Source organism: Cricetulus griseus, assembly GCF_003668045.3.
Source record: "Cricetulus griseus strain 17A/GY chromosome 1 unlocalized genomic scaffold, alternate assembly CriGri-PICRH-1.0 chr1_0, whole genome shotgun sequence".
In the NCBI taxonomy this organism is placed as follows: domain Eukaryota; kingdom Metazoa; phylum Chordata; class Mammalia; order Rodentia; family Cricetidae; genus Cricetulus; species Cricetulus griseus.
In genome coordinates, this window is record NW_023276806.1 from 152,802,847 (window position 1) to 152,821,027 (window position 18,181).

General features: G+C 45.9%; 1 protein-coding gene across 1 annotated transcript in view; it reads left to right on the forward strand.

The window, feature by feature from the left end:
• Nt5dc3 (5'-nucleotidase domain containing 3) overlaps nt 1-18,181 on the forward strand; it is a 57,211-nt gene that overhangs the window by 11,182 nt on the left and 27,848 nt on the right. The window contains 1 exon segment of the mRNA XM_027392549.2: nt 9,920-10,104. Within this exon segment, the coding sequence (XP_027248350.1) occupies nt 9,920-10,104 (185 nt within the window).

Genomic DNA, 18,181 nt, shown 5'->3' on the forward strand with positions numbered 1-18,181 from the left:
GAAATGTCATTTCTTACAAGGGTGGAGATGCCCTAACGGGGGTGGTGAGAGGAACACCCACACTCTACAGTATGCTGTGTTGGGTGATTTTTGTCTAGTTGTAATCTAACCTAAGTGTGGTAGTTTGAATGTAATTGCCCCCCCCCCCCCGTAATCCCAAAGGGAGTGGCACTATTAGAGTCGTGGGCTTGTCGGAGGAAGTGTGCCAATGTGGGGGTGGGCTTTGAGGTCTCTTTTGCTCCAGTTTTGCTCAGTGTGACACAGAGATCGCTTCCTGTTGCCTTCTGATCAAGATGTAGCCAGCCCCATGTCTGCCTGCACACTGCCATGCTTTCTGACAGGATGATAATGGACTAAACCTCTGAAACTGTCAACAAGTCCCCTCAATTAAATGTTTTCCTTTGTAAGAGTTGGCTGTGGTCATGATGTCTCTTCACAGCAATAGTAAACCCTAACTAAGACACTAAGCGTTCTCAGGCTACACTGAGATGTAGGCTAGGCTGAGCTATGGCTTTCAATTGATGAAATGTATTAAATGCTCCCAGCCCTCTAGTGCTGGGACTGATCCAAAATCTTATAAACCTTGTAATGGTTTGAAAATGTCCTACCAATGAGCCATTCTTCTGACTGGCCTAATGTAGTTCAACTATGATATTTTTAACTTACCATGGACTATAGGATATTATCGTTTTATAAGCCAAGGAACTTCCATCTTAAATCTTTTGATTTACCAATATAGAAATATACTGTGGGCCAGACTCAGGCCTTTAATCCCAGCACTTGGGAGGAAGAGGCAGGTGGATCTCTTTGAGTTTCAGGCTAGCCTGGTCTATTAGTGAGTTCCAGTTCAGTCAGGGATACATGGAAAGATACTGTCTCAAAAAATTAACAACAAAAATAAAATCTTAGAAATAGTTGTGCACTTTTTTTGTTTTGTTTTGTTTTTTTGAGACAGGCTTTCTCTGTGTAGCTTTGGAGCCTGTCCTGATACTTCCTCTATAGACCAGGTTGGCCTTGAATTCAGAGATCTGCCTGCTTCTGCCTCCCGTGTGCTGGGATTAAAGGTGTGCGCCACCAATGCCCTCCTAATTGCCTTTTTGTTGCTGTGATAAAATACCATGACCAAGGTAACTTAAAGAAAAAAGAGTTTATTTTGGCTTAAACTAGGGTTAAAAATCTATCTTAAAGGGGAGGCACGGCAGCAGGAACAAGAAGCCAAGAGATCGTATCTCAACCACAAGCACAAAGTGAAGAGAGGAGTCTGGAAGTGGTGTGAAGTTTGGATCTGAAAGCCCACCTCCAGTGAGTGACACACTTTCTCCAGCAAGTCCACACTCCTAAACCTCTTTAATTAGTGCCACCAGTTGGGGACTAAGTATTCAGATACGTTTGCCTATGGGGGACATTCACATTCAAACCACCACATATTGCATACCACAATATATGTGACCTGAACTATTAATATTACGTTACCCCTATCTGTTGCCCCCACCCCCGCTGTAGATTGGACACAGGACTAGAGCCCTGAAGGAAATGTGGTTGGTCGGTGGGTGACCTTGACTTCATGGTGCCTCACACAGAGTGTGAGGGCACATGACTACTGCCCAATAGGAGAACTTGGTCCTTCGAGCACTGTGAAGATACACCACAGGGAGCAGGGTATTGGGAAAATAAGAGGCTTTGTCTGCTTTTTGTAACTGCTAAAATTCACTAGGAAAAAGGTCCTGTGAATTCTGCAAGGCTTTTTGAGTTTACATATTTTCCTCCCCCAGGAAAGAGCTTAAATCTGGCATAAGACCAAAATAAATAATAATAATAATAATAATAATAATAATAATAATAATAATAATAAAGGCATAGCTAAATAATTTTGTTTTATTTGTGGTGCTGAGATCAACCCCCCAGACAAACACTGTACCAATGAGTTATAGTCTCCTTCCTTGAAATTTTGAGACAGGCTCTCTCTTTATAGTTCAGGCTGGTCTGGAATTCTTCTGGATCTTTCTGCCTTAGCTTCCCCAGTGCTGGAATTACAAACATTTAATACCATGCCTGGCATAACCAAATCATTTATATAAATTTATTCATAAATAAAGTCAAACCATAACATTCCATCAAGAAAATATTGTCATTGTGGTTCCTGTTGATCTAACTTGAGAGTTGTCCAGTGTGCTCCAGCTCCCCTGTTTGGTCATGTCTTATTAATAACATGCTTTGGGTTCCTGAGCTCAGATGGTTGAGATGAGCATGTCTCCCCAGGTTTTGCCTTATTAAAATCACCATAACAAAAGCTTCATGTATTCATATCTCTGAATATTTTTCCTAGCAGAGACTTCCTGAAAAGTTAGAGAGTGAGTCAAAGAGTATGATGCTCTTGGTGTTGATGGTCAGAAAGTTTCAGAAAGTTTGCCAGGCACAGATTTCTGTTCTGAAACTTCCTGAAGCCAGGTGCTAGTCCTCAGCCAGCATCAACTCTGCCTCCATCGTTACCCAAAGCAGAGTACTTCCAAAGAGCACACAGATAGCACTAGACCAGTGGGTCTCAACCTTCCTAATGCTGCAACCCTTTAATACGGTTCCTCATGCTGTGGTGACCCAACCATAAAAAATTTTGATGCTACTTCATAACAGTAATTTTGCTACTGTTATGAATCATAATGCAAATATCTAATATGCTGGTTATCTGAAGTGTGACCCCTGTGAAAGGGCTGTTTGACTCTCAAAAGGGGTGTGGCCCACAGGCTGAGAACCACTTCCCTGGACTCTAAAGAGAGAAAAGTGATGTCTTATTGTAGTGAGATATCCACTCTGCCCACAAAATGGGCATGGTCACAGAGGACTATGTGACAGGGGTGAGTTTTAGGTCTGGGGTCTTGGCAGGTGCCGCTCTCTTGCTTCTGGTAGGGTCACAGAGGACAGCCTGGGTGGCTCCTTGGAGCTGTAACCTGTGGCGGTCACCCGCCTCTTGTGTAAATGCACTCTCCCTGAAATAAATTATATTTAATATTTGAAACTAGTCCCGTGAATCATTATCCATGCCACCGCATCTTATTTTTAAATTTTTGCCAAGGATCACCTGCTTATCCTAGGCAAGCATGCATGTGACTCAACACAGTAGACCGTGTGCAAGCTGCCCTTCAGAGGATGCATTTGATAACTGTGCCCAGATATTTTCATCTACTTTTTTTGTTTTTTGAGACAGGGTTTCTCTGTGTAACAGTCCTGGCTGTCCTGGCACTCACTCTGTAGACCAGGCTGGCCTCAAACTCACAGAGATCCTCCTGCCTCTGCCTCCCCAGTGCTGGGACTAAAGGTGTGAACCACCACCCAAATTCATTTACTTTTTAAAAAGAGTTGGGTGGTTGAACATTTGCTGATTAGCAGTTTAATTTCTTTTCTGTGGATTTTAAAATTTATTAATTTATTTCTGTTTTATTTTTATGTCTACTAGGCCCCTATTTTGTAAATGTCAATACTTTGCTTTTCAACATATTCTTTGGATTTTTAAACATTCGATACTTGGGCAGTTATGTCCTACTCAAAAATTTATATCTTTCAATGTTTAAAATGTTTTTAAAAAACCTTGTTTCACATAGTGTATGTTTGGAATATTCTGTATGAGAAAACCTTCCTCAACGTCCTTACCATGAAGTGTACATGGAAAGGCAGACTTTAACAGACTTAACCAGTGTGTGGTGGAGTGACAGACCACAGATCACCTATCCTGCTGACACGGGTATGGAAGGAAAGTTTAAGATTGGAGAGGTGGGAATACCTTTAATGCAGAGCAAAAGTTTAAAAATTGAAGGCAGCAAGAATTTTGAGCAGCTGGCTTGCCTTGAAAATCAGCAATTAAACATGTAAACTGACTTGTTACCAAAAAAAAAAAAAAAAAAAAAATAGAAGTTGAGTTACAGTGCTTGCCCTGGGTTGGATTCCCAGCACCACAAAGAGAAAATGAATTGAGGAGACATTTTATGGGCTTGTGTTGCTGAAATGTTGAGAGGCAGTGCTTGTGTAAGCACAGCATTGAGGTGATGTCACTGGTGATGTCACTGGTGAGGTGATGCCCTCTGCTCCTGGTATCTTTACAGCTTCTTGGTGGGGATCCCTGGCTCCTTTGGATTTATGTTTTCTTAGGCCGGGACTTGGTAGAAAAAAAACAAAACAAAACAAAAGAGCAGTTCTTCCTTGAAATTACCAAACAGACCCAGAAATGCACATGCCTGGCAGGACTGATTGGCAGGGAGAGATACATGACAGTTGCCAGAGGGACGTCCTGTGCCTACCCCGAACTCCTTACTGGGTTGGGCCACTCATGTACGTGTCCCCTGGAGTCAGGACCGGGACCATCCTGAGACCTCACATAAGGTGTGCTCCGTGGGGCAAGTTTCTCAAAGTGGGTGGTCCTGGAGGAAAGGGAGGCCATGGTCAGCTGTTCTTGCGGACATCTCTGTCCAATGTTCATTTTTCATTTATGCGGAGTCCCTAGGTCAACCCACCTCCAGGTGGTTGCTTGGCCTTCCAGCTTCTCTTTCTTGAGGCCTCTCTGTCACACCTGTCATGTGTTGCCTTGGAAGTGATGGGTGCCACTCGGGTCTTCTCAGAACTGGAAGAGAAAGGAAGGAAATTATTACTCCCCCACCCTCTCCGTGCTTGGAAAGAGGGGCCGACTGGACAGGAACAGGTTTGAGATGGTGAAAATCACACTGGATGAACACAACCAGAGCATAGAAGCAGCACCCTCATCTCACCTTCCTAGCACATTGCTTTCTGGTTCCTGGAATAATGCCACGAAGAAGAATCTACTGCTTATTTCTCTCTCGCTCTCCTGCTCACTCCCATTATATGTACAAGTATGTGGCTGTTCAAGACAAGTATGTGCATGCTTGCATGTGGAGCCCAGAGGCCAACATCCAGTGTCTTCCTTGCACCTTAAATTTTGAGACAGGGTCTCTCACTGAACCCGGAACACACTGGTTGAGATAGACTAGCCATGAATTTTAGGGATCCACTTCTCTTGTCTGTCTGCACAAAGTGCTGGGGTTTCAAACACCCACACTGTTGCTTCCAGCTTGTTACAAGTGCCTGGGGTAGGGCTCAGTCTTTCTTCTTGAGTGGCCGGTACTCTTACTAAGACATATCCCTAGTACCCATTTCGTCAACTTTCATAACTCTCTAGGCTGCCTGCCCAATTGCTGAATGACAGTCACCTTGCCTTTTGAATCTGTGAGGAAATCCCTTGATACAACTCAGGCTATGGGTTTCTCCTTGGCATTTTCCCCACATTTGCTCTGTGACAGTGATAGCCTTGCCTGCCTGGAGTCATTTAATTAATGGAGACTCATTTAGCATTTCTACATATAAAAGGGGACAAGCAAGGCTGACCAAAATTATACTTCGCAAGCTGAGATCTTTACATAGTTTAAAATAGTTGCTTGAACAGAGGGAAGATACTGGATTTTACTTAAATTTTGCCTTCATTCATTTTCTTTTCCAGTCAGCAGTAAAGATAGAATTTAGTCAAGAAATGATATTCTGAGGGGGGTCTTAAAAAAGCAATACAGAAGAATGGTGCAACTGCTAAGAAAAGGAGTGTGGGAGTTTGTCAGAAGTATATACTATATGGTTGGGGATGGCTTGGTGGGTAGAGGCGTGTGTACTGCTGAGCCTCATGACTTAAGTAAGATTCCTGAGCCCAGTGGTGGAAGAAGAGAATCAACCTCCACCAGTCATTCTCTGATTGTTAGGTAATGTAACAGTAAGAAGAGGAGAGGAGACGGTGGCTGCTTCACCATGGATGGACTGAAGGACATTTTGCGAAGGACAGATGCTGAGTGGCCCTGCTTCTGTGAGATGCTGAAGAGCAGGCAGACTCTTGGAGACATGGTAGAGTGGTGTTGCAGGGGTGGGGGCGGGGTGTTACCTAGAGAGTGTGGTGTTTTAGTGTTTCAAGAAAGAGCTCCGGAGCTGGATGGCAGTGATGGGAACTCAGGAGTGAATGTACTTAAAGCCACCGAACTCCACTTAAAAATAATTAGGGTGATGCATTTTGTTATGTTGTTATTTTTTTTTTTATCATAATACAGTAAGAAACCACAAGCCCAAATCAAAACAGAATGCCTACAACTTCTTCTTCTTTTTTTTTTTCTTTTTTGAGACAGGGTTCTGCCACTGTGTAGCCCAGGCTGGCCTTCCCTGGTACATCTACCCCACTTTCCTGAGTGCTGGGATTACCATAGGCTGTTTTCCAATGGGGTCTCCAGTACCCCACAGTGTGTCATGGTGGCTTGTGTCAGAGCTGATGGCCAGCTGCAGAGCTGTCCTTTCCACTTCCCAGGATCAGCTGTACATCTTGCTGTTCTCTTGTATACACAAAGAATTCTGTAGACCAGGCTGGCCGTGAGCTCATAGAGATCTGCCTGCCTCTGCCTCCAGAGTGCTGGGACTAAAGGTGTGCGCCATCCCACGAAGTTTCTACTTTTACCGAGTTAGTTCCATGACTAGGTGGGGCATTGTATTAGTGATACCACATTTTTGGTGACATTATAGAGGAGCTGAGATCCCTTTAGGCTTCTGACACTTGCCCTTGTTCCTGTGTGGAAGACAACACAGAGTGATAGTGACAGGTGCTGAGGTGGTGACACTTTTGTGGTGTACAGCCTTGAGGTGCCTTGGGCAGCTCTCTTCCAAGCTGACCTGTGGGGATTTCCTGCGCACTATAGCACACTTCAGGTACTGAGAAGGCAGATGGGCTCCCTTGGCAGGGCTTTTTGTAGATGGAAGCCTTGATTAAAGCAGTCTCTTGGAGCTTCCCACACAAAGGTCATTTGTGAAAGGGGAGCGTTTGGTTCCTTCATAAGCAAGCCTGCTTCACCTACGTCATCCAGAGGATCCTGTCACACTCAGAAAATAGCATCACCCCTAGCAGCCCTGGTCACATAGCATGATCTTTGGTATTAAATGCTGAGGAGTTTGGCTTCAGCCCTCCTGGGGTGAGTTCTTGTGAACTGCCCCCTCCTGTTTTCTTCAAATGTCAGTTTATTTGCTCTCCTTAGACTTGGGCCACATTTGTGAATGAAAGAACCATCCACTACCACCCTGTCACCCATCACTCTGAAACCTAAGGCCATTGAATGAGAGACACTAATGAAAACGTGTTGTTTGTTGGGGAGTATTGTAGATTCAGTCACATTTGAAATGCCAGTGTGGGCAAAATCGTGCTCATTCATGCAGTCCCCATCACCGGTGGGCCTGAAAACCGTGGGGTATAAAGTGTGGTTTTGAAGTTGGTATATATGGGAAGACTGTCTGGCACTGTCTGCAGGTCTGTGAGGCTTTCCTAACTTCTGCTGGGTTTCCCAAGGGATCTGGTTCCCCGGGCTGTAGCTGGGACTCTGCCCTAGTGGGAGTCTGGTTATGTGACTGGAGTCATCACTAGGAAAGGTGACACCTCTTGATTACCCTGGTGACTCCTTGGTGGATACTGTGCTGCTGTTCATAGAAAGAAATAGAAATAATGGGTGGATTCCATTTTATTTCATTATGATTTTGTTTTTAAAAATATTGATTGGAGTGGGGTGGGGGGCATGCACACACCACAGCACACTTGCAGAGTCAGAGATAACTTGTAGGAGCAGGTTCTCTCCTTCTGCCATGTGGGTTCACACACAAGTCTTCAGGCCTTTTGGCAAGTATTTCTATCTGCTGAGCCATCTTGCCGGTCCTCCTGTTTATTTTAGAAAAACACGCACTGTTCACCATTGCAGCTAGATTCCTGTGATTTGGGGGAAGGGAGTTAAAAACACAGATTCTGGAGCCAGACTTCTCAGGTTAAATGCTAGTCTTATTGTTGGGTGGTTGTATGGAAATTATGTGACTTCTCTGTGCCTCGGGGTACTCATGTAAAATGGAGGTAACATAGTATACACTCCATGAGATTGCTAAAAGGATGAAATGAGGCAAGCCTTTGTGGTTGCATACAGTACATGGCCATAAGCACTTACTAACTACTAGCTGCAAGCTGGGGCACAGTGGTGTGCACTTATAATCCCAGCTGTTTGGGAGGCTGTAGCTAGAAGACCACTTGAGCCCAGAGGTTTGGGACCAGCCTGTGTGACATAGTGAGACTATTTCACAAAAAAGTGTTGACAGCTGTTCTGATGTGCTTGTCCTCAGTCATAGAATCCAGACAGGTTGAGTTTTGTGAGACTATTTGGTGTTTTGCCCTTAGCTCCAGAAAATACCTTGTCTCCAGCACTTGGTGCCCTGTGAGCTTGTTCAAGTAAGTCTGACCCATAAAATGATAGAAGGTGAAAGAATGGAACCACATATCTTTTTAGCAGTGTCGGATGGTCCGTGTTTGTCCCAAGCTTAGTGCAGGAGGCTGCTCTCCAGTGAGTGCTAATGGCTACTTGGGTAAGTGTATTTCCTTTTTGTCTCTCATAATAGCTGTTCAGTGTCTGATCCTAAATGCTCCTGAAGGTCCTTCAGGGAACCCCGGAGCCTGAGATCTCAGTGGGTAGTTGATTTTTCCAGCACCATCAGACTACAGAGTGACTGTCTGCTCACCACAGCATCTCAGCACATCGGGCAGCTTTGAGACGCTTTCTGTTTTCTGCCCTTTGGGGTGGGAAATGAAAAAAGATCACAAATTCTCCTTTGTGTTCTGGGAAAGCCAAGACCAACATGGCTGTGGAGCGCTGTCTTCAGACTTCTGTGGTGTGTTCAGATAATCTGTATCTGAAAATGATGTCATGACAGTGGAAGCTTGGTATGGACATGGTGTTTGCCATTATTGACTGCAATTCTCCTTCTTCCTGAATTTACTCTTGTTAAAAATCATAGGTGGTAGCAATCCATGGCTAAAGGTGAGTTATTTCCCAGGGGGATAAAGATAGGAAAGTATTCCAACATAATGCAGAAGTAAAGCCACTAACATTGTCTCTTTCATCTTAAGACTGTGTTTCAGTGCTGGGGATCACTGGCCTTGTGTATGTTGGGTGTGCCTGACACTGAGTCACAGCCCTCACCTCCCAGCTTGGACTGTGTAAGGGTCCGTTTGAACTCATGGACTTTGTAAGGTAGAAAATTTTTTGGAATTCCTTTAAGAAAGAATAATAGTAATGTAATAGCAGTCTCTCAGATGGAGAGCCCTGGCACAGAAAACAGTGCAAACTGCTTTTGTGTCCAGTGGGCCCTGATGGTGTCACCTCTAATAAGCTAGCTGAAATAGTCATCTGCTCACCACAAAGGTATTATTAAGTAGGAAAAAATTTAAATGAGTCAAGTGTTGGGTTGGTTATGGCATACACATGAAAATGTATCAAAGTTTTATGTAGTAGCATAAGGTCATATTCTCAGTGTCTGTGGTAATGTGACAAGCTTGTGGTTGAATAGGAACTACAGGCCTGTGTGTACAGTAAGGCCAGCCTTATAGGATATATAGGGAAAACATTGGTAGCCAATACATTGAATGTTAGTGCTCTCTCTCTCTCTGAACATTGAAGCACTTGTTCTTTCTCAGTGATAGTTTCATCGAGATGCAATGTAGATCCCCCTGAACTCACATGAAGACTCTCAGGTCCATACCCCTGAATTTTAGTATATTTATAAAAGGCTTTCTGCCATGTCCATTGCCACAATCAAATTGAGAATATTTTTACCACCTGAAAAGAAATTCTGTATTCAGTAAGAGTCACTTCCTCACCCATCTGGCACAGTCACCAGTCTGCTTTCTGTCCCCATGAGCCAGCTTTCCCTTGCTCCTTCTCCCTTCTCTGGAGTGCTCTGTGGATAAGCTGCATCTCTGGCTCTGCCTGTTCTGGGCATCACATTGATGTGTAAACTGCTCCTTTCTTTAAAAGCCAGGCAACCCTCATCCATGCCATGAGATAATGGATTCTGTTTTTGCTCCTAGAACTGGTTCCTTCCATCATGAACAACTTGTTGAATCCAGATGCCATCTTCTCAAACAATGAGATGAGCCTGTCGGACATTGAGATATATGGTTTTGATTATGATTACACCCTAGTGTTCTACTCTAAGCATCTCCACACCCTCATCTTCAATGCTGCTCGGGACCTTCTCATCAACGAACATAGGGTAAGGCCATGGAGACCTTCTGTCCTGTTCCCCTTTGGCCCCTTTGATGTCTGCAGAGTAAACCGCCTTGCATGATCCTGCCAGCCTCTGCACTTGTACAGAAGTCCTGTAGTGGGTGGCTGCAGAGGAATGAGAGGTTTCTGGTCCATTCCAATTTTCTAAGTGACTCTTACTTATCTAGAACCTGTTTGCATGTATGTATACACACGTGTGTGCACGCATGCGTGCACATGCGTGCATGAGTGTTCATGTGTGCAGGTGCATGGATGTGGGAGTCAGAGAACAACCTTGGGTGTCATCCTCAGGAGTGCTGTTCATATCTCTTAAGACAGGGTCTCTGATTGGCTGGGAGCTCACCAGTTAGGCTAGGCTATCTGGTTGGCAAGCTCCACCCTTCCAGTTCTTTTTTTTTTTGTTTCTTTTTTTTTTTTTTTGGTTTTTCGAGACAGGGTTTCTCTGTGTAGCTTTGGAGCTTATCCTGGCACTCGCTCTGGAGACCAGGCTGGCCCCGAACTCAGAGATCCGACTGCCTCTGCCTCCCTAGTGCTGGGATTAAAGGCATGCACCACCAACGCCCGGCTGCCAGTTCTGCTCTTTAAACCTCCTATACTACCCAAGAAATGTGACTATGATCTCTGTTTCCAGGCAGAGCACGTCTTCCCAGGGCTTTGCTGTGGTTTTGGAGCTCTTGATGTGCTGCACATTCTGTCTTTGGAGCTCTGTTCACTGTTGAGCTCTTCTGCCCATCCCTTCCTTTTATCCTCCCCATGCTTTATGGCTTTAATGAGCCATAGCCTGCTGAGGATGCAGGAAGGATAAATGGGGATGACATGGACATGGTCTGGAGGGAGTCAGGCACTGGGATGGTCATTTGTGAAAGCCATCTGGTAGACCTGCTGAGGACACCAGAGCAGAGAGCTAAGGAGACACAGCCGATAGTGGAAGTAGCTTTTCCAGGGAGTTGGGGGAAAGAGCAAAAGGGGTGTGAGTTCAGTCTGCTTGGCCAGTAGAGGTGGGCTGGAGTGTAGTGAGTAACCTGGAAACCGAGGTTGTGAAATCTGCAGTTTGTTCCCTCTCAGATGTGATTGTAAGGGAGGTGTGACCAGTGTGGAGAAACCATCCCCCTGATACTAGATACTTGATCAGAGAGGTCAAAGTTCCCTTTAGTTTAGATCCTAAACATTTGGTGCAGTTCATTTTCTGCTTTTATTTATCAGTGGATTTAAGCAGTTATGTTGTACTGGTCCATCATGTAGAAGTAGCAGAAAATGCCCTTTTGTCTTGTTGCTAAGCCCGAGAGCAGCCGTCTTCTGTTTTATCACTTTTTGTCAGCAGGTAACTCTGCCTTTGCTTTCCACATGCTACGTGCCACTGTCCCTTAGCAGGCACTAGGAGATGACTCTGAATGGCTGCTGTCTTTGTGCTGGCCAGCTGCAGTGCGCTCTGAGCTTGCTATCACTTGGAACCCAGGGTCCTGTTCTAGTATCCTGTCTGTACTGCCCCCACTATCCTGTCTGTACTGTCCCCACCATCCTGTCTGTACTGTCCTCACTATCCTGTCTGTACTGTCCCCACCATCCTGTCTGTACTGTCCCCACCATCCTGTCTGTACTGTCCCCACCATCCTGTCTATACTGTCCCCACTATCCTGTCTGTACTGTCCCCACCATCCTGTCTGTACTGTCCCCGCCATACTGTCTGTACTGTCCCCGCCATACTGTCTGTACTGTCCCCACCATCCTGTCTGTACTGTCCCCACCATCCTGTCTGTACTGTCCCCCACTTCTGGCTGAGTGCTGAAAGCACCTGTTTTCCAGCCGATTACTTGTGTAGCTTCCTTTGTGGTCCAGATCCACTCATCCACTGTGTCTCTGGGCTTGTTTCCTCTAGAAAGCGGTTTTTAAGAAGATCACCCCCCTCAGGGTGTTGTTGTGGACCAGTGCCTTGCTGTGTGGTAGACACTAGGTGTCTAGAAGACACCCAGTAAGAACTAGTGCCAGTGTCACTGTGTCTCACCCACACAGCCCGCCTGCTTCTGTCTTTGAGACCACAGGCAGCAGGAAGCACAGTAGATCTGTGCTCGGGTCGTCTGGTCAGAGACGGCTCTGCCACTCCCTGTCACCCTTCATAGCTTTAATGCATTTTTGCCCTGGGGGTTTTGTTGTTGACGTGAAAACTGAAGTATTCACGAAAGCCATAACTTATGAGCATAAAACATGAAATCTGGGAGCAGAGATGAGCTAGTGCATAAAGTAGAAGGTGGAATCATGATTGAGATGCCACTAGATTGGAGATTATTGAAATCTCATTATATCTATTTGTTGCTCTGATAAAAGAATCATTATAATACTAATTGTATTAGGCATATTAGTAGGGCCAGTGATTCAGATTTTTCTCTTGCTCTGATTAGACAAGTACTTCTTCCAAGAAGTGTTGAGTTAGTTCTGGGTCATTTTTCCTGCCATAGCCTCGTGAGCTCACAGGGCTGGGAAGATATGTACATTTGGGATGCACAGTGACAGACCAGGCAGTTTGAAATTTAGACTACTTTCAGAAAGCAAATATAAAACTTTCAGCTCCTTTAAAAAGATACCTTTTTATTTTTAAAACAAGAATAATTTTTCATAAAGATAGAAATAAAAAATTGAGTAATAACTCTGTATTTTCATTTCATATGTCTATTAATGAGCAATAGGGATGTTAGAAGGGCTCTTGTCATCTGATCTCACAGCTTTGTAGATGTCTTGTGTGTGTATATGTGTGACTGTGTGTGTCTGTGTGTGTGTGTGCGCGCGCGCGCGCTCAAGCATGCACTCATGTGCGTGCATGTATGTGCACACTGAGGTAGCCTGAGTTGTTCTCTGGAATACTGTCCACCTTACTTTTATATTTTGAGATGGGGTCTATCTTGGTCAAGGCAATCTGATAGAAACATGATAGACAGGCATAATGTTGGAGCAGTAGCTGAAAGCTTTACATCCTGATTTACAGGCAGGTAGGCAGGCAGGCAGGCAGGCAGGCAGGCAGGCAGGCAGGCAGGCAGGCAGGCAGGCAGGCATGTGTGCATGCACTCGATTACTTGAGCATGCGTGGCATACACTCCCCTCCCTCTCTCACTGGGCCTGGCATTGGCTTTTGAAACCTCCAAGCCCAGCCCCAGTGATACATCTCCTCCAACAAGGCCACACCTCCTCATCCTTCCTAAATAGTCCACCAACTGGGTACTAAGTATTCATATATATGAACCTTTTGGGGGCATTCTCATTCAAACCACCACAGGTCACCACCTGGCCTCAAACTTGCTGTGTGGCCTCAAACTTCTGATTTTCCTGCCACTGTGCTGCAAGTGCTGGGATCACAGGTGTGTGCCGTCACACCCAGTTTCTGGAGTGCTGGGATCACAGGTGTGTGCCGTCACACCCAGTTTCTGGGTGCTGGGATCACAGGTGTGTGCAGTCACACCCAGTTTCTGGGGTGCTGGGATTGAGCTCAGGCAGGCACTCTTATCAATGTGCCACACCCCTAGGCTTTCCATCTTATTTTAGACATTGGGCCTCTCACTGGTCCTGAGCTTACCCATGAGGCCAGGTTGGCTGGACAGTGAGCCCCAGGGATCCCCTGACTCTGCCTCTCCAGTGTTGGGAATAGAAGCATGCATCACTATGTCTGGCTGTTTATTATTATTATTTTGTTTTAATTATTTTTAAATTCGGTGGTGTGTGTGTGTGTGTGTGTGTGTGTGTGTGTGTGTGTGTGTGCTGTGGTTTTTGAGACTGGGTTTCTCTGAGCCTGGAGCTCACTGGCTCAGCTAGGCTTACTGGGGCTGCTAACGTGTGCCACCACACCTGGCTTTTGATGAGTGTTGGGATTCTAACTCAGACCTTCAAGCTTGTGAAGCAAGCACACTGTCTAGTGATCTAACTGGCCAAACCCCCACATGGCTGGTTTTTTTATGTTGGTTCTGGGGAGCAAACTCAGGTCCTCACGATAGCAAGGTAAATGCTTAACTCACTGAGCCATGGCAATCTCCCCAGCCTCCTCCTCATTTATTTTCAAATAAATAAGGTAACCTACTCCTTTAATCCCAGCACTCAGGAGGCAGAGGCAGGCAGATCTCTGTGAGTTAGAGGCCAGCATGTTCTACAAGGATAAATTGTATTTTTATTTATTTGGTGTGTGTGTGTGTGTGTGTGTGTGTGTGTGTGTGTGTGTGTGTGTGTGTAATGTATAGAGGTCAGGACAACTTTCAGAAGTCGATGCTATCTTTCCATCATATGGGGATTGAACTCAGGTCATCAGGGTTGGCAGCAGGTACCCTTACCTGCTAGACCATCCTGCCAATCCCCTCTTCTCCTTGTTAAGTGGCACTGGTAATCACCTGCTTGCTCAGATCTGAAGCCTGGCATCCTCTGGCTCCTCCAAGTTCCTGCCTGTACCCCATGTCCAGTTCCTCACAATGCTAACATTTTGTTAACTGCTGGACCTTGTCACATGGAAGATTAGCAACAGGCAAGATCCCACAGTCTGTCCTTGATTTGGACAGCTAAGCGCACCCCTGAGGTGCTCTGCAGAGTGTCTTTCTCCTGGGTTAGTTTGTTGGTTTTCTAATGGTGGAGCTGGGTTCTGGGTTTTGAGGGGAAGAGTTCAGAGGCCAAGAGTGGTCGTCATTACCACAGGAGACATGTCACTGGGTGTTGACCTTGATCAACTGCTGAGGGATGTTAGGATGTTAGGGTTCTCCACTGCACAGTGACTCTTCATACCCCTGTCTGTGCTGTCTTTCATTGCGGTAGTTACTCTGTGGCAGTGAGCGCTCTACTGATCTGTGTGATCTGATCCTATGTGCTCCCACACCTCCCAAGACAGGGTTTCTCTGTGTAGCCCAGGCTGTTCTGGAACTCACTCTGTAGACCAGGCTAGCCTCAGACTCAGAGCTCCAATTGCCTGGAATTAAAGGCATGCACCTCCACCGCCTTGCTCCACAGTTTATCTCTCCTGAAGCAGTTGCTCCAGTCTAAGCAGTCATCACCTCTGAGAGCCTCATCTACCTTCCTCTCAGCCCCTGAGTTTGTTCTCCACTTGATAGCAAGTGAGTCTTTTTATAAAAGATGTGTTTTATTTTTTATTTTTTATGTTATCTGTGTGTGTCTGCACATATGAGTGGGTATCCATGGTGGCACTGGATCCCTTGAAGCTGGAGCTATAGGTGGTTCTGGGAACTGACTCAACCAGAGCTGTCTCCATAGTTTCCCTCTTTTTATTTTTATTTATTTTAAAATAAATAAATGTAAGAGCAATGGACAATCCCCTGAGCTGTCTGTCTCTCCATTCCTGAAAATGGGTTCTTAATAGGCCTGCCAGTGCCACCTCCTGCTCACTCCTGGCTTGCCTGCAGACAGCACAGGGCTTGCTGCTATGTCCAGTCAGCTATTTGGCCCTCACACTGGCTCTTTATAGTATGGGTCACTGCGAGGCATTGTGCTCCATGAGTGTTATCTTGTTTGTGGCATGGCTCCCAGGGTAGAGTGGAACTTCCTTGGGACAGTCACTTGTGTTCTCTGCAACACTCTCAGTCCTGGCACAGTCCCTGACACAGACTGTGTGCTCAACAAATGCTTGCCATAGGGGTGCCTGAACTCTGTGGGTGGATGAGCGCATGGTGCTTTGTTTGGGGCCAGCATGCTGTAGAGGCTGTGCTATCTTTGCTTCTGGTTTTGTGAGGTTTGAAAGAACTTTGTTTTCAGTTAGACTCATAATTCAGGCCACATGAAATACCAGACTAAAAGCTTTGAAAAGCCATTTACAGGCATTCTGAAACCCTCAGTGGTGTTGTAGAAATGATTGGCCATTCAGAGAACTGCAGTTAGTCACAAAGGTGCAACCCAGCCAGGCTCCAGGGCTGCAGGAATTTCCCATGCATGGGGCCCACCGGCGTCCCCTGTCGAACTGATGTATTACCATTGCCAGGGCTGCTGTGTACAGGAGAGATTTGGGCTTTATCAGGGTGACCATGTCCTTCCTGAAGCCATTGTCCTACTGAGGCTCAGCTGTTTCTGTCTGTCATCAAGGCCATTGGCTATGGTCTCTTGACCAGCTGGAAATACTTCTTCCCCACTGCTGAGCTTCTGAGTTAGTAGCTACTGCTGTCATGGGGGAGCAGTAAGCCTCCAGGAGAGGGCCTGTCCTGGTTAGTTTTTTGTCAACTTGACACAGCTAGAGTTAGCTGGGAAGAGGAAACTCAATTGAGAAAATGCCTCTATGAGGTGGCCTGTAGGCAAGTCTACAGCATTTCCTTGATTATTGGTTGATGCTGGAGGGTCCAGCTTATTGATTTGGGTCCCACCTCTGGGTGCTATAACAAAACAGGATGAGCAAGCTATGGGCAGCAAACCTGTAAGCAGCCTTCCTCATGGCCTTTGCTTTATAGTTATTGCCCTGACTTCCCTCAGCAATAGAGCATGACCTGAGAGTTACAAGCTGGAATAAACCCTTTCCCCTCCTGTTGCTATTGGTCATGGTGCTTTATGTAGCAAGAGAAACCCTAACAAAGACAGGGGTGCTGGGCTGCTTCAGAATGGATTAAGTGGGTTAGGGGTAGACCTGGATATGACACAGTTCCAGGTGCCAGTGCTGGCTCAGCCACTCTGCAGCTTTGTGACCCTGGACAAGTCCTTGACTCTGACCTTCAGAACTCTGAACCCTAAGCAGATAGGAGGTGCTGTCTCCCTCGTGCTGGGCAGTAAGGTCAGTGCAGTGTGGTTGAGAGATGCTCAGGACTCTTTAAACACAGCTTCCTGATCCCACCCCAAGCTAGTGGAGGCTTCAGAGGCGCTGCCGTCCTGGTCTTCATTCTAGAGCAGAACCACATCACCATGGCTTGTTCATTGTGGGCTTTGGCAAGTGTCTCAGTAAATATCAGACTGCACATGGTGTTCAGAAGTCTTGAGAACACCCACGAGGAGAAATATCAGGTTGGGGATTTCTTGGCACACACACAGGTGTAAGATAAATGAGCCCAAATGTGACATTCAAGTCAGTTCTTTGTGCAGCCTGACTTGAAAACTTGCCATGTGCCTTCAGGCAGGCGGTGCCTGGTAGTTCCAGGAAGCCGGCAGCAGTGTGGCTTAGCAGGCTAACTGGGGGGTCTTGATGCTTGTCCAGCTTTTATTTCTGTAAAATGGGCATGGCAGCCACTACATGCAGCGAATGCTGGTAGGTGGGTGCCCTTAGTTCTGGGTTTGAGGGGAGGAAGTGCCTGGATTCTCATGTAATGTAGAGGAGGGACTGGTATTTTTGTAAAATGTGAGCAAGGATATTTACGTAGGAAATAGCAGAGACTAGGCCATCTCCCAAAGCTCTGTGTGTTCTCAGAACAGCAGAAGTGGATGGGAGCCACAGGCTAAGAACATTCCCTGGGACAGTAGCTGTGGGGTTCCCGAGCCAGCACAGCTGGGTGAGAACAGTGACAATAGTGAAGGTGTGCGGAGCTCCCCTGAAAAGACCTCATCTGGGTTCCAAGGAAACCGGGTCATGGTAACGTGAAACTGACAAAATAGTGACAAAAAAGAAGGAAAGGGGGGTTTATTTTGGCTTACGGTTTGAGGGCACAGCCCATCATGGCAGAAAAATCTTTGAAGCAGGACCAGGAGGACCTGGTCACATTACATCTATAGTCAGGAAGCAGCAAGAAATTCTGGTGTAGGTGGAAGTTCTTGTCCTGCAAGCCTCTCCCAAGTAACCACACAGAGTTTTAATATTAATTATAAATGCCCAGCCAATAGCTCAGGCTTATTACTAGCTAACTCTTTTTTTTCTCCATTTTTTAAAATTTGAATTAGAAACAAGATTGTTTTACATGTCAATCCCAGTTCCCTCTCCCTCTCCTCCTCCCCTGCCCCCCTCCCCATCTAACACCCTACCTATCCCATAACCTTTCTGATCCCTGGGGAGGGTGAGGCCTTCAATAGGGGGCTCTTCAGAGTCTATCATAGCCTTTGGGATAGGGCCTAGGCCCACCCCGGTGTGTCTACTAGCTAACTCTTATATTTAAATTAACCCATATTTCTTATCTATGCTT